Genomic DNA, 23779 nt, shown 5'->3' with positions numbered 1-23779 from the left:
AGCTCTTTACTTTTTCTTTTATTTCTAATGTAGGCAGATTATTTTTTAAGTTTACTGTTATAAGTGAACACAGGTCAAAGTTCACAGGGGATCAAGAAATATTATTCTTGTATAACCTGTTTACTTTGACCTACAATACCAACTTTTAAATACTAACCCTGGCATAAAATATTGCTGTAAATGGCAGCTCATTGAATCCAATTTTAAGTGTGATTATTTTTGTTTTATTTTTATCTGAGCTTCCATTCAACAGTGGTATTTTAATTTCTTTTCATCAAGGGATTTTTTTCAGTATTTCTGAGAGTAATTCACTTGATGTTTATGTTGCTCTCAAGGCTAGAGCTAATGGGCTGCAGTCCTGTGTGATTATCATACGCATTCTCCGGGACCTCTGTCAGCGAGTTCCAACTTGGTCTGATTTTCCAAGCTGGGTGAGTAGTATGTAACTGTGTGGTGTGAAACAAACATTTAGGAAATATCTCTGAAGTTATATTTTTATCCTTAAGCTTACATTTAATTATCATTTTTATTTTTATATTCTAAATAAAGTCTCTTCTAGTGAGAAATCCTAGGCGTTTCAGAGTTGTTTAGTTTAAATTTTTCAGAGTTTACTAATTAAAGAATTGTATTTGATGTTTCTTTTTGTATTTTCCTTTTTTGTTATTGCTCTTCTCCCAGTGTTTGTTAATTTTTTAAAAAATAATACAGTAATAAGTTTTCTTTCACATACATATAGAAGTACAAAGAAGACTGACATGAGCTGTTACTCTCTCCCTGCATGATTCTGTTGACATTTTAAAAAATAATAATGTATTTGGGTAGGAAATTTAAAAATTTTTAAATGTACATTATTCTAAAATAATGTATAAACCTGTTACCGTCAAGTCAATTCCAACTTATAGTGACCCTGTAGGAATCATAGGGTGTCCAAGGAGCGGCTGGTGGATTCAGACTGCTGAACTTTTGGTTAGCAGCCAAACTCTTAACCACTGTACCGCCAGGGTTTCAAAGTAATGTGTAAGGTTAGGAAATTCAGACAAAGCAGAAAGTTAAAATATGAGAAGTGAAAGCCTTCTCATCTTTAAAGGCAAATTATCTTAACAGTTTGTTGTGATTTATTCCAGGAAAATAAATGCACGTATCATGTGTTTTTCTGTATCTAAAGTATCCCTTGTTGTTTGAACCTTTGTTGTTCCTGAATATCAAGAATTCAGATAGAGGGAAATTAATTGAAAAATATAATTGAACCTATTGGTTTCAGAGTTTAATTAAGTGTGAGTTGTATAGCCAGGGTGACCTTAATTCTTTTCTTTTTTCTTGTTTTAAATACAAGAGTGTTTACGTTATTCAGTGTTGTTTCTTGCTTCTTTATAACAAAAGCATCTTGGAGCTCTTTGAGAAGAGTTAAGTCATATCTACCTCATTCTCTGTATTGACTATATAGTATTCCATTGTACAGACAATACCGTATTTTATTTAACTAATATCCATTCAGTGGACATTTGAGTTGTTTGTGATCTTTAACCATTAAATTTTCATTATACTTACGTTGTGAAGCTTTTGTAAATATTATATATATGGGATAAATTGCCAGAGTTGAAATTCCAAGGTCAAAGACCATATGCAAATTGTTTACCAGAAAGTTGGATCATTGAAAACTTGCAAAAACTATTAGGCTGATAATTTCTTTCACACACCAGCTCTGAGATATTATCCACTTCTTAAGGGTTTGCAACATTATAGGTAAAAAATGGTATCTCTTTTTTTATTTGCATGTCTTTGAGTGATTATTGGCATTGTTTTTGTCTTAACTACCAGTTTCTCTGTTACTCATCTTTTTTTTTTTTAAATAATCTGTATTAACTCTTTCTAAAATAAAGCAATTAGCCCTTATATGTGTTGCAGGATATGCTGGTGATGTAGTGGTTAAGAGCTACAGCTGCTAACCAAAAGGTCAGCAGCTCGAATCCACCAGGCACTCCTTGGAAACTATGAGGGGCAGTTCTACTCTGTCCTGTAGGGTCATTGTGAGTCGGAATCGACTCGACGGCAACGGGTTTGGTTTGGTTTTGGTATCTGTGTTGAAAATGTTTATTCCAGTTTTTCATCTGCTTTTCAACTTTGATAATTTTTGCTTTATAAATGTTTTTAATTTTTTCAAATTCTAATTCATTAATCTTTTATGATTTCTGGGTTTTATATTCTGCTTAGAAAGACCTCACCTATTTCAAATTATATACATTGGTTCACAGATGCTTTTTTTCAAAGCTTATTGTTTTCCCATTGATTTATATTTTATAGATGTATATATGTGTATATTTAAGTGCATAAGGCAAACTTCTGAAAGGATATACTCCCAACTCACAATAGTGGTTATCTTTGAGGAGTGGAAGGAAGGGATGATTGAGATAGAGATCTGTAATGTTTAAATTTTACCAGGACAAAATATGCATATATTCATTACACTTGTGGTATAATGAAAGATTAATTTAAAAATTAAAAATGAATCAAAGATTTAATTTTGGTGTAAGGAACAAAGTTTTAAATCCAGCTGTGACTTTTTTCCAGACAGATAGTCGTTTATTCCAGTATCATTTAATAGTTTTTTTGAGTGATCTCTTTTCCCTCCTTCCTGATTTGGAACATCATAATTATCATAAACTAGTGGTTCTCAACTGGGAGCAGTTTTGCTCTTCAGTGGACATTTGGCAATGTCTGGAGACATTTTTGGTTATCAAGACTGGGCATCTAGTGGGCAGAGACCAGGAATGCTGCTAAATATTCTATCATGCACAGGAAGGACCCTCACAACCGAATTACCAGGCCCAAAATGTTAGGGGTGCTGAGGTTGAGAAACCCTGGTACAAACCAGATTCCCTATTTTGTGGGCCTATTTCTGGACTCTTCTTTCATTGCTTGGTCTGTTTTCTTCTCTAGTACTAAACTCTTTTAATTATTAAACTTTCATAATGTATTTTAAAGTTCTGGTTCTCTTCATCACATTCCCTCCTCTCCATTCTTTACCATCAATTATAAACATAGTCTTGCACAGAAAAAATCTTCTGGCTTTTTTTGCATATTTATTTTACTAAATGAGCTTGGCTACCATTTTGTTGAGGTTTTCAAAATACATGTTCACTGATTTTTTTTTAAGTAGAGCTACATTAATTTTAAGTACAGGTAGTCCCCAACTTACGACGTACTCGACTTACCATGAACTGCACTTAGAACTGTCTGTTTTTGTTGTTGTTGCATTTTATTGTGCTTTAGATGAAAGTTTACATAACAGATTAGTTTCCCATTCAATAATTCATACACAACTTTTTCCATGACATTGGTTGCTGTCCCGGGAATGTGTCAGCACTCTCCTCATTTCTACCCTGGCTTCCCCCCTTCCATGCTTCCAGTTCCTCTGCCCCTCTTTGCCTTTTCATCTTTGTTTCTGGGCAGATGTTGCCCGTTTGGTCTCGTATAGTTGATTGTTCTAAGGAGCACATTCCTTACGGCTGTTATTGTTTATTTTATAGGCCAATCTATTATTTGACTGAAAGGTGACCTCTGGGAGTGGCTTCAGTTCCAGATTAAAAGGGTCTGTTAGGGCGATAGCCTCAGGAATGACCATCTGTTCTGTTTTGTTGGTACATCTTATTGTTAGAAATATGTGCTATCAAAAAAAAAAAAACCCATTGCCATTGAGTTGATTCCAACTCATAGCAACCCTATAAGACAGAGTAGAGCTGCCCCATAGGGTTTCCAAGGAGCAGCTGGTGGATTCGAACTGCTGACCTTTTGGTTAGCAGCTGAGCTCTTAACCACTGTACCACCAGGGCTCCTTATGTACCACACACAATGTTAAAATATATCTGTAAGTTTATATGTAATGTTTCCAACCCCCAAAGACAAAGATCAGATTTATAAAGATATAAAAGGTAATAATAATGATAACTTAAAAAAATAAAAAAATGAGGTATTTGACTTATATCATCAGAACCAACTTAACATCAAGGAATGGAACCCTGTCGTAACTTAGGGACTACCTGTACATTGAATTTTAAGTAGAACTATATTGATTAATCCTGGAAATGTCATCACTTTTATAAAATTGACTACTCTTAGCCAGGAGTATGAGATGTCCTACATATTGAAGTCTAATTTTATGTGCCTGTTGTTTGTTGTTTGTACATAGGTACTTCATCTTTTAGAGACTTTCTTTCCCATCACATTGTGTTTTCTTGTTACTGTTTATGTATAGAAAAGCCGTTAACTTTGGACATTAATTTTGTAACCTTCCACCTTACTGAATTGTTGTATTGTTTGTAATAATTTTTTTCAGTTGATTCTCTTGGGTTTTCCAATTTTAGAATTGTCTACAAATGATGTTTTGCCTTCTTCCCAATATTTTTACTTCTTCCTCTTTTATAATTTAATTTATTGATAATTTTAGAATAAATATTGAGTAAAAGAAAGAATACTTGTCATCCATGTTATGTTCCAGATCATTGAAAATTTTTCTAGTAGTGTGTAAAAGTATATTAAGCATGATGGTAACCTGTTATTGAGCTATTTACTTCTTTGTTATTTTAGAAATGTCAGATTTTCCTAGTTTACTAAGTAATTTTAAAATCAGGAATGGAAGTTGGACTTTATCAGTTAACTTTTCAAGATAAGATGAATGTATAGTTTTCATTGAGATGAATGTATAGTTTTTCTCCATTGATCTTTTAATATTGCATATTATACAAATAGATTTTATAGTGAGCTACCTTTGTATTGCAGGGATGATTTTCCTATATATGAGAATATTCTCTTAATAAACTTAGGGTCTATTTACTGAAATTTTATTCAGGATTTTTGCATTGATGTAAAAGAAATTTTTGTTTTTATGCTCTCGGTCAGATGTAGAGGCAGTAATACACTCTGTAAAAATAATTTGGAAGCTTTTCTTTCTCTAAATCTCTAAAATAGTTTTAGTAACATCAAAACTGTCTTGCTCCTTGACAATTTATAGAAAATCACATGACATCATCAGTTCCTAATGCTTCTTAAGGGGTAGCATTTTCTCAATTTCTTCTATTGTTATTAGTGTTTACTTCTTCTGTCTCCTGGGGTTAATTTCAGCAACTTATGTTTCCTGGAAAAACCAACCAGGTTAGCCACTCAAATTTTTATGTAATAATTTTCCTCTTTTAGGGTGTTTAAAATGTCTACAGTATCTTTATTATTTTTTTTGTCATTTTTAATTCTTCCTTTTTTCATTAATTAGGCTACCACTAAGAACATTGCCATATAGGAGCAAAATGATAACATGGGTGTTCATTATTTCTTAAATATTATTAATACTGATAATTATGTTTATTGACGTGTGTGGAATTCACTAAATTTTTAATTGATTTTAAATGTAAAAATCTATAAATGTTATATAACTTCAAATTTAAAACATTTATTAAAATATGAGCATTAGATATCATTCTACATTCCTGCTTCCTTCACCTTTAGTCCACTCCACCTGGGGTCCCCTTGGAGTTATCACTTTTGTAGCAAGTCCAACCTTCAGTACTTGTGAGAGTGGACTGTCAGGATCACTCCTTCTGGGCCACTCTTGTAGTCAGGAGTTCCAGCACTGCAAATGGTCCTGCCCTGTCAGGCACCTTATTTTTCCTTTTCTTTAGCAGACAGATCCATCCACTTTAGAGGACACTTGCTCTCTCCTTTGAGGGCAGAGTTACTTATAGGAACTGAGTGGAAAAGAAGGGGAATTGGGGGAACACAGGACATGGCAGGGGAAATGATTGGAGAAAGAGTTAAGAAGGATGATCAATGCTACTGGCTCATCTTTGAAATAATGTACTTATAACACAAATACACCAATATTTTGGTACTTAAAAAAAATCACACCAAAATGTCAGTTTTGACATTTAAAAGTAGCTCCTAATACTGTGTTCTCTAAACAGTGGTTTTATCTATTTTATTGTGTTTTTTCATCTCCCCCAAAGAACCAGCTTCTTTGATTTGTCTATCTTCTGTTTTCCTGTTTTGTGATTCATTAGTTTCTGATTTCATATCTCTCTTTCCCTTCACCCTGTTTTCTTTGGGCTTATTTTATTGTTCCCTTACAAACTTCTTGAGTTAGGTGTCTGATTCATTCATACACTGTTTAGTTATGTTAGGGGTGTTAAGACTGTAACTTTTCCTCTGAACACTGACTCTTGGCTGTATATGTAATATTTTCTCTATATTCTGCATTTGTATTAGTTTTATCTTAAATCACAAGCAGTATTTTTGTTTTTTAATTGTGATAAATACATGTATAAGAAAATATTTGTCAGTTCAACAATTTTTACGTATACAGTTCAGTGACATTATGTTCATCATGTTGCACAGCCATCACCATTATCCATTTCTACATTATTCCACCACCATTAACAGAAGCTCAGTGTCCTCTAAGCAACATCTCTCCTTTTCCCATCCCTCGTACCCATGATAAACACTGATAAGCTTTGGCCTATATACACTTGCTTATTTCATATAAATGGGATCATACAGTATTTGTCCTTCTGTGACTTATTTGGCTCAGCATGATGTTTTCAGGGTTCATCCGTGTTGTACCATGTATTAGGACTTCATTTCTCTTTATGCTGAGTAGTATTCTATTTTGTGTATGTACTACATTTTGTTTATCCATTCATCTGTTAATGGACATTTAGGTTTTCACTTTTTGGCTATTGTGAACAGTGCTGCAGTGAATTTTGGTGTTAAATGTTTGTTTGCTTTCCTGCTTTCAGTTCTTTTGGGTATATATCTAGGAGTGGAGTTGTTGTATAGTATAGTAATATAGTAGTTCTGTATGTTTAACTTTTTGAGGAACTTCCAAACTTTTCCACAGTGGCTGTACCATTTTGCATTCCCACCAGGAATGGATTGAAGGTTCCAATTTTTCCACAACCTTGCCAACACCCCTTATTTTATTTTATTTTTTATTTACTATTTTATTTATTTATTTTTTTCATTTACTTTTTTTTTTTTTTTAGTTTTTATTTTTTTAATATTTTATTGTACTTTAGGTGAAGGCTTACAGAACAAATAGTTTCTCATGAAACAGTAGTACACATGTTGTTTTATGACATTGGTTAACAACCCCACAACATACTAACCCTCTAACTTCTCAACCTTTTTTTTTTTTTTCCAACACCCCTTATTTTTCTTTCTTTTTTTTTTTTAATCATAGCCATTCTAGTGGGGTGAGGTGGTATCTCATTGTGATTTTGATTTGCATCTCAAATCCACTCAAGGGCTCCTAACTAACTTAACAACAACTGATGACATTGAGCATCTTTTCATGTCCACGTTGGCCATTTGTGTATCCTCTATGTCTATTCAAATCCTTTGCCCATTTTTATATTGGGTGGTTTGTCTTTTGGTTGTTAAGTTGTAGGAGTTCTTTATAGATTCTGGGTATTAAACTCTTATCAGATATATAGTTCCCAAAAATTTTCTCCCTGTCTGTATGTTTCTTTTTTACATCATTGATAAAGTCCTTTGATAAACAGAAGTTTTTAATTTTAATGTGGTCTCCTTTACTACCTTTTGCCTCTTGTCATATCCAAGAATCCATTGTTAAAAACTAGGTCCCGTAGCAATCAATACCCCTATGTTTTCTTCTAAGATTTTATAGTTTTAGTTCTCACATTTAGGTTCTTGATCCATTTTGAATTAGTTTTTGGATACAGTGTGAGGTGTAGATCCAGTTTCATTCCTCTGCGTGTGAAAATTCAGCTTTCCCAGCACCATTTATTAAAGACTTTTTTTTTCCCCCATTGAATGGACTGAACGCCCTTGTTGAAAATCAGTTGACCATAGATGCATGGTGTCTTTAAGCCACAAGTAGTTTTGAGGGAAGTTTTTAATTTCTGTATGATTGAAGGAAGGATTCTTTTGTTAATAATTTCTAGTTTTTATAGAATTATAACAATTATAGTCCACTGTTTGTAACTTTTTAATTTAAGATTTTTCTTTATAATCTAGTATATATACAGTTTTTATAAACTTAACCTGTGGGCACTTAAAATAAGATGTTCTCAACAAGTTAGAATGTACACTTGTTGGTCCAGTTTTGTCAGTTCTTTTGTTTAGGTCTTCTGTATCCTTTCTTTACTTGTTTTTTGTCTCCTTCATCTGTCTGTGGACTGACAGGGGTGAGTTATAGTCACTACTTCTGTTGTGCTTCTTATTTGTTTATAGTTCCTACAGTTTATGCTTTTTGTATTTTCTTACTATGGTATTTTGGAGAATAAGCACAACAACAGTTACATCATCATTTTGAGTTGGACCTTTGCCATTATAAAGGACCCCTCATTTAACACTTTCTGCCGTGAGTTAAGCCTGTCCATTATTAATATTGACATCCCAGCTCTCTTTTTGTTAATATTTGTCTGATATGGTTCCATTCATTTTCTTTTTGTTTTTCTGAATGACTTTGATTTAGATTTGAGTATTGTGTACATTATTATAATTGGATTTAGTTTTTTGCCAGATCTGTGAGTAGATGAATTCATCTCATTTATTACTTTTATTGATATATTGATACAATATTTGATCTTAATTCTGTAATCCTATCTCATGTTTTTCTGTTTTTAATGTTCCCTTTGTTTTCTGTCCTTTGTCACAATTCTTTTCTTGTTCTGTTTTGTGTTGATATGTTTTCCTTCTGGTGACTTAGACAGTTTTATGGTGTATTTTTAGTTCTTCTAATGGTTGCCCTTATTACATAGTGTTCTGTATTAACGTAGAAAGTAAGGAAATTTATATACTTACACTTTTTGTACCTTAGTATAAAAATAACTACATTTACCTTCTGTAGTCATATTTCTATAGTTGTTTAATGTTCTATGTTCAGTGCCAACCACTAGGTCTTTTACTAGGGCTTCTCCTTTTCATTTACTGTTTAACTACATTTTATCAACAAATAATTTTTATTTAAAAGTCTGAGGTTTTTTTTGTTTCTTTCATATTTGAGAATCTCTGCTAGTTGATTTTAATGAGAAATACATTTTTAGATCACAGTTTTTGTTTTCCATTTGTTGATAATTGTCCCATTATCTTCTAGCATTGAGTGTTGCTAAGTCTAATTCCAGCTTTGCTTTTTTTTTTTCTTTTTTGTCCTTACTTTTTCTTACCAGGCTGCTTTAAAAAAATGTTTATCATTGAATTTCAATAATTTAACCACATTTTGTCTTGGAATCTATTTTTCAGTCAGTATTTCTTTGAAATCTTTGTGCTTTGTTGCCCTGCCGATTCCATTTTTCTTTCATTTAAAGGGAAAATGCTCTTCTGTTATTTTACTAATTAATATGATTCTCTATTTTTGGAACACCTGTTATATTGGATTGTCCTTGTCCTGCATATATCTATTATCTTCTGTGTAGTTGTTTTAGTTTTTGTTATCTTGTGTCCCCTGTGATCATCTCTTTGGCAATAACTTGGTTTTCAGCTATGCTCTTATCCTCTTAGCTATTTATATGTATTTCTTAGTTCTTAATAATATTATTTTGCATTTCAGTTTGTTTCCTTAGCTTTACAGTTTTCCTTTTCATCTCAACTTTGTGCTCTTAATATTTTTGACTTTATGTACTCAACAAGTTCTCTTACAACTTTAAACATTAACAGACTGCATCTTCATTTCCTTAAGTTAAGATTCTTCCAGAATAGGTTTTCATTTCTATTTTTCATGCTATGTTTAAATATATACAAATATGTCATGCTTCTTCTTTTTATTTTTCATCTTGTTAGTGCTTAGAGTAGGCCATTGCATTGCAATCTCCGTTTTGTGCTAAGATATCCAAAAGAGCATTCTCTTGGATTCTGTTCCCACCTTTTTCTTACCTTTTGAGGATTGTCTATGGACTGCGTGCAGCCTTGCTAGTAGATGTGGGCTGTGCTTTTTCCTGAGTCTTTATTAAATGTGCTGTGGTACTGTATATGAGGTATATTCCATTTTGGTACACTTCCAGGCCTAAGACAGTTCTTCAAACCCAGGGTGGAGTCCAAGAGCCTTTGCCTTTGAAGAGTCTGCCTCATTTGTTTCCTGAGGCTCTTTCACCATTTCCTTTTGGCAACAACTTCTCCCCTGAAGCAAAAGAGGGTTTAGGGTATGTGAAGCCATTTGGGGGCCCTTGTGTTGAGAGTTTACAGTCATCCTTGACATTACTTTCCCTACATCTTACTCCAGAAGATCTTACGGTACATTCTTTTTTATATACATTTCTGCCAAATATCTGCTGGTTATTAGAGGTAATTAAAATCCAAAACCAAACCCGTTGCCATCGAGTCGATTCTAGCTCATAGCGACCCTATATAGGGCAGAGTAGAATTGTCCCATAGGGCTTCCAAGGAGCGGCTGGCAGATTTGAACTGTCAGTCTTTTGGTTAGCAGCTAAGCTCTTAACCACTACGCCACTGGGGATCCGTTTAGGTAATGAGGTGTGAATAATTATGATTCTTCTGCTCTGCCTTTCCTGCTTTCCACAGAGTCCTCAGGCTGGTAAATTGTAGTGCTTTCCTTTTCTCTGGTGAGTTGAAAGGTAGTCAGAAGGGGTTTTTAGTTTTATAAAAATTTCTTCTCCTGGGACTGCCTACAACACAACTCACACTACCTCTCTCCAAGTTGGAGCTTATTGGTGAAGTTGTTTGGGTTTTGTTCACTCAACTGCCATGCCCCCTCCACCCCCAGTCTTCTCTCTGGAAAGCCAAGTTCAGAGCTACATGGAGAGTTAGTTGCCCAAGCCATGCCTCAAATTTTTTGGAAATGTTAGCTCTTTCACTGACCTTTTCATCTGTTTGATTGAAGCGGTTATATTTTTGTCTGAGTGGAGGTAGTGTGTATATTTTTTAGTCATAAGTATATTTTGAGACCGAGAGATCTCAAGGTGTTGCTGTGTGCTGTCACCTTAAACAGTCTCTTTTCTTGATTTTCATAAAAGAAATTTGAGGTTCTTATAAACTTTATTATCTTCAATTTTATTTAGCGTTCAGATTACCTACTTTGAGCAAATTCTTTACATAATAATACCTGCTTTTATGGCTTTTCCTTTACTGTTGCACTAAGTACTGAAAATGGTACTCTGCCTTCAAATTAGTCCTTATTTTGTCCTGACTCCATGGTGATAAAAGTGTTTTAAAATATAGATGGAGTTGTAAGCGTGGTCTGACAACAATTTCTGCGTAGCGTCTAAATCTCCGTTAGAGTGGTATACCTGCTGCAATTTATGGAAGGTATATAGTTAATTTTTTTAATGTGTTTATTGTGTTTTATATTTCTAAACAGTAAGATAAGGAGTATTATACAAAACAGAATTATCTATCAAATGTAGGCAGTTCCCAAAGAAGAGACTGAGAAAACTGCTATAATTATACTTTCTACTCTAATAGCAGTTGAAATATGTGATTTAACATTTCCTTTTACATATTTTATTAGTTTTTCAAGGCTATTTGTAGGTAATTTAGGTTATAGTAGTGGTGGCTTAAGGAGCCCTGCTGGTGCAACAGTTAAGCACTTAGCTGCTAACCAGAAGGTTGGCGGTTCAAACCTACCCTGTGGCTCTTTGAGAGAAAGACCTGGTGATCTGCTTCCGTAAAGATTATGGCCTAGAAAACCCTGTGGGGCAGTTCTGCTCTGTCACATGGGATCACTATGAGTTGAAATCGCCTCAAAGGCACAACAACAGTGGTAGCTTATAGTAAGAGAGTACCTGGCTGTCACTGATGGAACAAAGGAAGAACTTTAAAATGATAGCGCACTGACATCTCAGGGCAAAGAACTAACATTCTCTTAGGTTGCAAAAGAATCTGCAAATTATATTGGACTGTATCATCTTATTCACTATAATTTAAAGATGATGACTCAGCACGTATGTACCTCCCAACAAAAACTTACTATTAATAATTGCATACCCACCACTGGCTGCCATCGAATTGATTACTACTCATAGCAACCCTGTTGGATGGAGTACAACTGCCCCATAGGGTTTCCAAGGCTGTAATCTTTACGGAAGCAGACTGTGACATCTTTCTCCTGTGGAGTGACTGGTGGGTTTGAACCACCAGCCAAGCGCTTAACCGCTGCACCACCAGGGCTCCTTTAATTGCATACGCATACTCCTAAATCAATAAAAACTATGAGTAAACTTTTTTCCCCAGAAGTCTTGACAGTTTTTATTAGCAACTGTTGAATATCAAAAAAGACCCTGTTTATAAATATATCACAAAAATAAAACTTCATTGAAGCTGCTGAATGGACTTAGGAACAGAAGTTTGCCATGCATGTATTAGTATTAATCTGATGTTAACTGGAGTATATAAATGGTTTTGTATGTACAATGTCTCATATAGTATTCATAAAATCCTATTTTAATAGCATAAAGATCTTTAACTGTAAAATGGGAATAATAGTCATATCTGCCTCCTGAAGGTAGTTGTGATGATTAAATTGGTTAATATATGTAAAAGCTTAGAACAGAGCTTTTAGTGCATGGTAAGTTCCCAGTGAATGTTAGCTATAGTGACGAAGAGGATGGTGACGATGACTACTATCATCACTATTTAACCTGCCCTCCTCATGTTAGACACTTAGCCTGGCTCCGGACCATTACAAATCAACAGCTGCATTGAATACTTTTTGTGCCCTTTTTTAAAAGTATAATACCTTATTCTAAATTCTTAGTACTGTCATGTTAATTAGTTAAATAATATGGGTTAACTAGTATGTTTAAATTTTTTATAGACTTGCCAGCTGTGCTGTAGAAAAAGAATATACCAGTTTATATTCCCACCAATGAAAGTACCTGTGTTACCACAATCTTATCAGGTGTTTTTTTACATGGCCCTTTTGCCTTTACCAGGGGTAGAAACTAATATTCAAGGAAACCAGTTAATGTTATCTGTCTGGATCATCCATTATAGAGACATAGTGGCAGTTTAACAAAAAAACAGGCTTTGAGCAGACTTGGGTTCAGATCTCTGCTTTATCATCTAGCTGTATGACCTTGGACAAGCTACTTATACTTAACTTCTTTAAGCTTCAGTTTTTTAATCTTTAAAATTGAGGCATAATATTATGTTTGGAAAGTATGAGAATTAAATGAAATCATGCATTTAAAGTGCTTAGCACGTTGCCTGACACTTAGTGAACATTTAATAATGTTAACTGCCTTTATTCTTATCAATACTACTGTAGATGGGAAGGAAAAAATATAATTCATGAATATTTGTATTTTTTGTTTTTTAAAGCACATAATCCAATCCTTGATTTCGAATCACTTAATATGGAGAACTTAAAAAAAAATTCTAGCATCAAAGATCCTTTACATTAGCCTAAATTGTCATTTCCGTAATTTGATTCTGTCCATCTTTGATCTTGCCCTTTTGCTTTGAAATACGTACATTTCAGAATTTATAAACCATATGTATTGTTGCTGGTGGTGCAGTGGTTAAGAGCTGTGGCTGCTAACCAAAAGCAGTTCGAATCCACCAGCCACACCTTGGAGACCCTATTGGGCAGTTATTCTCTGTCCTGTTGGGTTGCTATGAGTCAGAATCCACTCAGTGGCAATGGGTTATTATTGCTTTTGTAATTGTAGATACCTGCTTGTAAAAGCAACTGTGTTCTTTAGAAAAATATTTTTAAATTGCTTGCTTCATATGAAGCAAATCATTTTAGAAGACAGGATAGTTGACATACTTTCATTTTGTATGTTGTAAGTATATTGACTTTTGTGTTCCAGAAAATTCATTTCTTTCTTGGTTCTAATTAATTTCTACCTTTATATGCCAGTAGAAATCATAAATTCTCACTTCATAAGGTCAGTCAATGAGCAGATTTTGGAAGAGCTTTGAATTACTTGAAACACATTTTCTATCTTAAGACATATCTGTATTATAGCTATTTAACACCTGTTTTTCTCTTAACAATCTCCAAAGTACTTAGTAAAAATTTGAGGCATTTACGGAAAGTTGCATCTTTTGTGACTTCAGTTTTTTTTTTTAAGCACAGCATCAATAATTTGCTAATAAATTATTACCATTGATTTTATTACTAGAGTCAAGATTATTCTCCCATTGTTTCTAAAATTATTCAGTTTCATAAACATTCATTATCTCCTATATGCTGATTTGGAGCTCTGGTAGGACATAGGTTAAGAGCTGTGGCTGCTAACCTAAAGGTTGACAGTTTGAATCCACTAAACTGTTCCTTGGAAACCCTATAGGGTAGTTCTCCTCTGTCCTGTAGGGTCACTATGAGTTGGAATCAACTTGATGGCACTGGCTTTGTTTTTTGTTTTGTTTTGTTTTATATGCTGGTTACTTATGCTAGGCATGGGTATTCAAAAATGAATGACACCGACTTTGTCCTTTAGTATCTCACAATCTATTGGAAATCTTAAAATAATAACTAGATTTGTCTAGAAATGAGAGGTATTCCATAGACATACCTAGGGTTGCCTAGATGACTGAAAGGTATTCCTTAAAATATTAAAACCTTTAAAATGATAATTCTGAAAATTTTTAACATGTTCTTTACATTCTTAAAGTGAACCATTTTAATTATTTCATTGTGTTTTACATTTATTATGAACATCCATTATCTTTATGTTTTTTCAGTCTCTCTGCATCTGCCATCGGCTATCATTTTTCATGACTGTTAATGTGCACTGTCTCTTTTAAATTCCCATTTCTCTCGTAATTTATTCCTACTTTGTTTGAGACTACAATCTCCATGTGTCTAAACTTTTTAGAAGTAGTCTTAAGTGATCTGAGCATGGCCTTTGAGTGAATAGGTGGACATAGTTTTTACCGCTAATTAATCTTTTTACATAACTGAAAGTGAATTCTCATTAAGGTATTTTCAGCTTAGGTTTTCATCTTACTGATTTCATTATAGCGCCTAGCTATTTAGATTCTTTGAATTGCTCTTGGTGGTCTTAGTTTAAATAAAAGCTATAACATGGACGAACCTTGAAAGCATTATGCTAAGTAAAAGAAAAGGCATGTATTGTATGGTTCCCTTTATACGAAATGTTCAAAATAGTTAAATCTATAGAGACAGAAAGTTTAGTGATTGTAAGGGGCTGGGGGAAGGGAGGAATGGAGAGTGACTGTAAATGGGTATGGATTTTCTTTATGGGGTGATGAAAATGCCCTGGAATTAGATAGTATACTTTGTGAGTATACTAAAAACTACTGAGTTGTACACTTTAAAAGGGTGACTCTTATGGTGTATCAAGTATATCGCAATTAAAAAATCTAAATATAAACAAATTTCTCTAAGAGACCCTTCAAAACACTTCCTGGGTTGGCTGCTTTCTAAATCTATGCTTTTGCTTTGCTTTTTGTTCACTTGTTTCAATTTTTAGTCTCTGAAATGTAGATTTCCAGTGAAACCATAATTTGTATCTTCCCGAGGGATAATAGAAGTCCAGTTGTACATCAAATGAAGATTTAGATAATATTCATTGTTCATGAAGAGAAAACAGAAGTCTTCTTGACTAGTAGAAGATTGTCCTGCTCTAACTGCTTAGTGTCATTAGTCTGTTGGTAGAACAAATGTGTGAGAGCCCTAAGTATAAAGAATTTTAAGAACTGTCATATTGTAATAGTAAAGGATAGCAATAATCCAAAAAAAAACCCCATTGCTCTATTTTACATTTTTCTTCATTAAGCACAAATCAGAATCTTTTCAAAATGTAAATTTTATTTCTTATTAGGTTTCATTACTTGATGTTTTATGATTTAAAATATTTTTGTTATACTTTATTTTCTGTGTTTTTTTTTTTTTTTACTTGTTCTGTATAACTATCTTTAAAACTTTTAATAACACTTCACAAGTAGTGTGTCATAGTGTTTGAAAATGAGTTATTTGGTCCATGAGCTGTTAAACACAATTTTATGTTTTTTATTTTTAGGCTATGGAGTTATTAGTAGAGAAAGCAATCAGTAGTGCGTCTAGTCCTCAGAGCCCTGGAGATGCATTGAGAAGAGTTTTTGAGTGTATTTCTTCAGGAATTATTCTTAAAGGCAAGTTTTACTTCATTTTTAATGTTTTATTTTTTTTTAGTTTGATAGTTGAATAGCCAGACCCAGCTAAACCCGTTGGCGTCGAGTAGATTCCAACTCATAGCAACCCTATAGAACAGAGTAGAACTGCCCCATAGTATTTCCAAGGAGCAGCTGGTGGATTCAAACTGCCAACCTTTTGGTTTGCAGCTGTAGCTCTTAACCACTGTGCCACCAGAGCTCCAATAGTTGAATAAAAACAAACAAACCAAACCCATTGCCATCAAATAGTTGCCAACTCATAGCATCCCTACAGGACAGAGTAGAACTGCCTGGTAGAGTTTCCAAGGAGCGCCTGGTGGATTCAAACCGCTGACCTTTTGGTTAGCAGCCGTAGCTCTTAACCACTGCGCCACCAGGGTCTCCAATAGTTGAATAGGAGCTCTTAGTTTAAGAATAGATAATGCTAATGCCTTTCTTCCTTATGATGATTGCCGTAGGTAGTCCTGGACTTCTGGATCCTTGTGAGAAGGACCCCTTTGATACCTTGGCAACGATGACTGACCAGCAGCGCGAAGACATCACATCCAGTGCACAGGTATCACTGTGTTTCTAATCCCAAAGTTTTGTTGGGTTAGCTGCCCTTAAGGTTTTTTTAATTGTACTTTAGAAGAAATCACGATATATTATTCTTCTACTTTTTTTTTTTTACTAAGTAAGCCCTTAAGGTACAAAAGTAGAAGAATGATATTATACAGTGATTTCTTCTAAAGAAATACAAACTATAAGAAAGTTCACCTTAAATTAAATTTCACTAGTGTAATATTAAAATTATTACTGTGTGTCTTAGTATACTTTGTAATACAAAAATGCAGTGATATTTTCACTGTTTCTTTACATCTGAGTACTGGGTTATATATCAAAATCAGTAGAGAAACTGTTTAAGTCCTCTGGTTGTACAGAAGTTATATGACATGTGGTTTCTGGTTCTTGTTATAATTTAGCCTCTCCTACCACTGGAGAGGCAGTTTAATGTAGTAATTTAAAATGTGGGCTTTGAAGTCATAATTCCTGAGTTTGAATACCAGCTCTGCCATTTGTTAGTGTATGACTTTAGGAAGTTCTCTGAACCTCTTTGTAATAAGGGATAAAAAAAATACAGGATTTGCCTCAAGTACGAATGTTGTAAGGATTCAATGAGCTAATATATGTAACTGCAAAAGCACCTGTTAGATGGAAGGATCTTAAGAAAAAACTCCAGGGGAGTGGGAAAGAATAGAGCTTAACAAATTAATTTTAATTTTTAGTTGGAATTGGAAATGCAGACTAGAGAATTGCCAAGAAAAGTTCAAACCTACCAGATATTAAAGCAGTCCTATAAAGCAACAGAAATGTTGTAAATAGTCTAGTTATGGCACAGAAGTAGACAGATAAACCTTTGGAATGGAAGAGCCTGGAAGTGGATCATTAGTCATACAATCTTGCAACAACAGTAATAACAAACAGTAATTTGTGAGTGGAGCATAGGTAGATATGTATGCTAAATAGGTGCAGGAGGTCATACAGGAGTACACCCGCATGCATACATAGGTATGGTTGTGGATATTTCTACTTACATATCTGTGTGTGTTGCACATATGTTCATATATATAACAGAGCACATAGGAGACACAGTTATGGAAGCGTCTTGGACTTAACCAGACACCTTGCAGTATTGAGTTTCACCAGGCTTGGAGGGCTAAGAACCATAGTTTTGGGGATATCTAGGTCAGTTGACATAGTGTCTGGGGTTTTAAAAGATTGCGAGTGGCCATCTAAGATAAGACTATTGGTCTCTTCCCATCTGGAGCAAAGGAGAGTGAAGAAAACCAAAGGCTTAAGGAAGCAACTAGTCCAAAGGACTAATGGCCCACATGAACCACAGCCTTCTCTAGCCTGAGACCAGAACTAGATGGTGCCCAGCCCCAGCTATCACTGTCAGCCACTCTGACCAGGAACACAATAGAAGGTCCTGGTTAGAAAGGGAGAAAAATGTAGAACGAAAACCAGATTCATAAAAAAGACCAAACTTATTGGTCTGTTAGAGTCTGGGGGAACCCCCAAGGCTATTGCCCTAAGACATCCTTCTAACTTGGAACTGAAGCCACTCCCAGAGGTCACCTTTCAGCAAATAACAAGACTGACCTGTTAAATCAACAATAACACCCGTGAGGAATGTGCTCCTTAGAACTGTCAGCTATACAAAACCAAAGGGGCAATATTTGCCCAAAAGCAGAGATGAGAAGGCAGGGAGGGGCAGGAAAACAAGATGAATGGAAATAGGGAACCCAAGGTGGAAATGGGGAGACTGCTGACATATTGCAGAGAGTACAGTCAATGTCATGAAACAATCTGTGTACCAGTTATTGAATGGGAAGCTAATTGGCTATATAAACTTTCACCTAAAGCCCAATAAAATGTTCAAAAAAAAAGGCCACACATAAAATTATAAAAGTATTGGCTGTTGTTGTTAGGTGCGGTTGAGTGGATTTCGACTTACAGAGACCCATCTGACAGAGTAGAACTGCTCCGTTGGATTTCCTAGTCTGTAATCTTTATGGGAGCAGATTGACAGGTCTCTCTCCCGCAGAGCGGCTGGGTGGGTTCAAACCGTAATATTTTTACAGAGAAAAGGTCTTCTTAAGCAAGGAAAGTACAGGAAACCATGAAGGACTATGTTGAAATTTTGCATATCTTTTAAATTATGCAAATGAGCTAATACAAATAAAAAATATGCTCAACTTCACTGACTAAAAAATGCAAGCTATAAGCAATGGAATACAAATTTACCAAACCATATCATTAGCAAAATTTTGCTGCAGATAATTCAAAAACAAGTGCAGCCGTACACCAACAGGGAACTGCCAGAAACTCAAGCCAGATTCAGAAGAGAGTGTAGAAGGGATACCATTGTTGATGTTAGATGGATCTTGGCTGAAAGCAGAGAATACCAGAAAGATGTTTACCTGTGTTTTATTGACTGTGCAAAGGCATTCAACTGTGTGGATCGTTAACAACAAATGATGGATAACATTGCAAAGAATGGGAATTCCGGAGTACTTAACTGTGCCCATGAGGAACCTGTACAAAGACCAAGAAGCAGTTGTTCGAACAGCACAGGGGGATATGTGTTGTTTAAAATCAGGAAAGGTATACGTCAGGGTTGTATCCTTCCACCATACTTGTTCAGTCTGTATGCTGAGCAAGTAATCCAAGAAGCTGGACTGTATGAAGAAGAACGTGGCATCAGGATTGGAGGAAGACTGACTAACAGCCTGCGATATGCAGATGACACGATGTTGCTTGCCAAAAGGGAAGAGGACTTGAAGCACTTACTGATGAAGACCAAAGACCGCGGCTTTCAGTATGGATTATACCTCAACATAAAGAAAACAGAAATTCTCACAACTGGACCAGTAAGCAATATCATGATAAATGGAGAAAAGATTTGAAGTTACGGAGGATGGCGAGACTTCATCTCACTTACTTTGGGTGTGTTATCAGGAGGGATCAATGCCTAGAGGAGGACGTTATGCTGGTACAGCGTTAGTGAGAAAGAGGAAGACCCTCTGTGAGATGGATTGACACAGTGGCTGCAACAAGGAGCTTAACATACATAATATTCTGAGCATAGTGCGGGACTGGGCAACATTTTGTTCCATTATACGTGGGGTCACTGTGAGTTGGAGCCATTTGGATGGCATCAACAACATAACTAACAGGTATTGTTTCTCACATACTTGTGAAAATATCTCCCTGGCATGTTATTTCTGCTAAGCACACTGTGCGCGTTATACACGTGGGTACCTTATTTGCAGAAAAAGATAACTGTATATGTTCTCTAGCAGTTGTCTAGGAAGGCCATCACCAACCACTATTAAAAGCAGGTTCCTTCCATTTTTATTTGTTCTCAGCATCCTTTTTATTTTCTTAATGTCACTTGTCATAATTTCTCTAAGTACAGATAGTCCCTGACTAACGACGGGGTTCCATTCCGATGACTCCATCATAAGTCGGTTCTGACATAAGTCAAATACCTTTTTTTTCTTAATTGCCTTTTATTATCAGTATGTCTTTGGAGGTTTGAACCATTACATATAAACTTACAGATATATTTTAACACTGTAGTACATACTATTAATGATGAGATGTACCAAAAAAAAAAAGACGGTTATAAGTACAGTTTGTCATAGCTTAAATACATTATAAGTTGGGGACTACCTTTGAGTTATTTTTTTAGGTTGTTTTTCATATGTTCTTTCCCCACTAGATGGTAAGCTTCTTGAAAGCAAACATTTTATTGTTTATACTCTGACATAATAAATGGAAAGAGTAGGGAATATCCAACTGTTAATCAAAGAGGACTTCACTAAGTGTGGGAGACACTGTTTTTGCTCTACATTGTTTTTCAGCATAGTGAGTTTTTTGTTTTTTAGGGTTTTTTTTTCTTTTAACGTATCACTAAAATATTTTAAAGATTTTTTTTAACTTACGTTTTAAACAACATGCACACAGAGAAGCCTGAAGCAGAAGCACCACAACATATGGGGTATTTCAGTTGTGAAACTTACATTGTTCGAGGTATTTCTTTCATTAAATATGCTTTCTTTATATTGTTACATAACACATAGATCTAATATTTTGGTTTTCTAAATTAACTCTAAATTCTGTCTCTCTTGTTGCAGTTTGCATTGAGACTCCTTGCATTCCGCCAGATACACAAAGTTCTAGGTATGGATCCATTACCCCAAATGAGCCAGCGTTTTAACATCCACAACAACAGAAAACGAAGAAGGGATAGCGATGGAGTTGATGGATTTGAAGCTGAGGGGAAAAAAGACAAAAAAGATTATGATAACTTTTAAAAAGTTTTGTAAATCTTCAGTGTTATAAAACATCAGGTGCCCGTTTGTTGGTTGTTTTTCATTCATAATAATGTCTACTTTGAAAAATTTATCAAGAATTTAAAGAATTTCATAGAAGAACCAAGTTTTTCTATGACATTAAAAACTTAATGTACAGTGTTAGGTATTATATGAATGGAAAGACCCCCCATTCCCCCCTAAAAAAATTGTGCTCTGACTAGGGGAAAAGCAATGGTTCTGATTTTTTCCCCATTATTTTGGTTTTATTTGCTGGTTGCCCTGGCTCTCCCTATTTTTATGTATTTTATTAACTAGTGCATTGTCTTATTAAATCTTTACTGTATTTAATGCAGTATTTGTGCTTCAGTTGCTATGTGTATTTTGATATTTTTATTTAGAGGTTTTGTTTGCTTTTTGACACTAGTTGTAAGTTACTTTGTGTTTGTAGGTGATATCCTTTACCCCTTCTTAATATTTTATAGCAGTACGTTTTTTTGTAACGTGAGACTGCAGATTTTTCCTTATGTTTTGTTATTCTCTATGTGAAGGATTACAACACAAAAAGATATCCTGCCATTTGAGTGTTCAGAACTGAATGTTCCTGCAGATCTTGTGGCATTTGTCTCTCTAGTGTGATATATAAAGGTGTAATTAAGACAGATCTCTGTTAATCTGATCAAGTTTGCTGTTAGTCGTGCGGTAGCAGTGTAAAAGCTAATATATACTGTATGGTCTGGCAACAGTTTCAAAGCCTCTGCATAATGGATAATAAAAATGCATGACATTTTGTTTTTAATAGACTTTTAAAATTATAATTTTAGGTTTAACACGTAGATCTTTGTACAGTTGACTTTTTGACATAGCAAGGCCAAAAATAACTTTCTGAATATTTTTTTCTTCTGCATAAGTAGAAAGGGCATTTTTCACATGTAAGTGGGCTAACTGATATTTTCAGAAGAACTTTATCATTGTGCAACTAACAACAGTAACTAGCCCTCAATTATGGTGACAGTTCCTTATTGGTGTGTATGAGATTATTCTAGCAACAATTGCAGTATAACACAGTTGAATGAGCCTCCCCACCCCCAACATCCCACCACCCAGATAATTTACAGTTCTATTAACGGTAAGGTCGATAAAGTATTACTGACAAAAAAATTAAGATTGTCTAAGGGAAAAAAAAAAAACAGAAAATTATTTGGTGTGGCCATCTTACATGCTTATGTCTCCTACAAAAAGCTAAATATTTAGCAGTGGTGTAATGAAAAGTTACATCTTACTGTTGATGTATGTATGCTCTGGTACACAGATTCATTTTGTTGTTACAGCACTACAGTGAAATACACAAATAAAAACTTAAATTCATATAATGACTTAAATGTATTATATATGCTAAAATTGACATCATAAACAACTTTTGCTTTGATATGACCTTCGTTTCAGTAAAACCATATTCAGATTTATTAGGTACGTAAATCTTGTTATTCCTGACGAATGTTAGTTGCCTGAGCACATAATTTCCAGAAAATTTTATAATTCAATACCTTATTGGTTTTATTTCTTTCTAAGGTCAGAATCTTCCCCTAGACTCTTAGAGGACCAGGAGACTACAGGAGAACACTGGATAAGAAATAGGAGACTCTGGCTCTTCTCCCAAGTTTGTAACACACTATCTGTGTAACTTGGGGCAAGCCTTTCTCTTTTTTTTTTTTTCTTTTTTTTAATCTTTCTGGGTCCCATTTTACTCTACCCAAATATTTAGTCACCCAGTAAAATTTTGATATTGTTTCTCACAGTTCTCTTACTTAAGAGGGAAGGAAAGAACAAAGAACTGACATATTACACACTAATGACAGACATCATGCAGAGTCTTTTCACAGATTTCCCACCTAAAACTATTGTTAACAATAATAGTGAGTAAAGGTGCAATGTTTCTCATTTTCCAGAAGCTGAAGCCCAGAGTGGCTAAACAACTAAAGATCACACATCTATTTAAGTGACAGAGTTGAAATTGAGACTCAGATTTCAAAGTTATTGCTCAACACTTTGCTACGTTGCCCCCTTAGCTACATAATTATGTTTAAAAAAAATTTTTAAGCCCATATTTTCAAAATTTTGAATCTGATTTGGGTTTCTTTAGAAATATAATTGTTACCATTTAAATTTTTTACTAATATTACATATTTTTGGCATGGCTTAATTGTTTTTATAGCTGTAACTAGATCCATATTAACCATATTGTATGAAAAAATAACTTGGAGTACCTTTTCTCTTGCCTAGTCAAAAGAAGCATTGGTTATCACCCTGCTAATGATTTTGCACCAGTTATGGTAACTCATTTAGTTATCAGTTACTGTCCCCTGCATCTCAAGGTAGCTTTCCCTGTTACTAGTTAGTGCATGCCTGTATTATATTAATTTAATGATGACCCAAATAAATTGTTTCTTTCCCCACTCCCAATTATATAATGCATTCCAAAGTAGATTTTTCTTTAGTTTTCTTCACCATGATTGTTTCTTGTTTCTTTGAATAAGCTAAAATCAAATATGCAAACTTACATGAACAGCATAGCACATGATATCTGATCTTTTTAAGTCCGTGGTATTTTAAATCATTTTTCATACTTATTGAAAAAACAAATTAATCTTTTGTTTGTAGACATGCTATTATATTGTCAATGTATGTTATGAATATAAATTATAACCAGTTCCTTTTATGGACCTGTCATTTTTTTATACTGAGTATGACAGAGCTATCTGATTTTTTCCCCAATAAAGGGCAGTTTTTATAATGTAATACAAAGATAATATTGATAGCAGTGAACTCAGACT

At 34.4% G+C, this 23779-nt stretch overlaps 1 protein-coding gene across 3 annotated transcripts in view; it reads left to right on the top strand.

The window, feature by feature from the left end:
- The window catches only part of ZFR (zinc finger RNA binding protein), an 84421-nt gene extending 62008 nt beyond the window's left edge, over positions 1-22413 (top strand). Inside the window, exons 17-20 of one of the 3 annotated variants that reach the window (XM_004385226.2) lie at positions 336-431; positions 15954-16065; positions 16545-16642; positions 20769-22413. In XM_004385226.2, the coding sequence (XP_004385283.1) occupies positions 336-431; positions 15954-16065; positions 16545-16642; positions 20769-20948 (486 nt within the window). In that variant the 3' untranslated portion in view covers positions 20949-22413. Of the gene's footprint in view, positions 1-279; positions 3693-15953; positions 16066-16544; positions 16643-20768 lie in introns of those variants that run through there. The other 2 variants (XR_002825428.1, XM_023739488.1) reach the window with 2 other exon arrangements.
- The last annotated feature ends 1366 nt before the right edge of the window (positions 22414-23779 follow it).

The sequence above is a fragment of the Trichechus manatus genome, unplaced genomic scaffold, assembly GCF_000243295.1.
Source record: "Trichechus manatus latirostris isolate Lorelei unplaced genomic scaffold, TriManLat1.0 scaffold00135, whole genome shotgun sequence".
Taxonomy (NCBI): Eukaryota; Metazoa; Chordata; class Mammalia; order Sirenia; family Trichechidae; genus Trichechus; species Trichechus manatus.
Note: the sequence above shows the minus strand (reverse complement) of the source record. Positions and strands in the feature narration are given on the sequence as shown.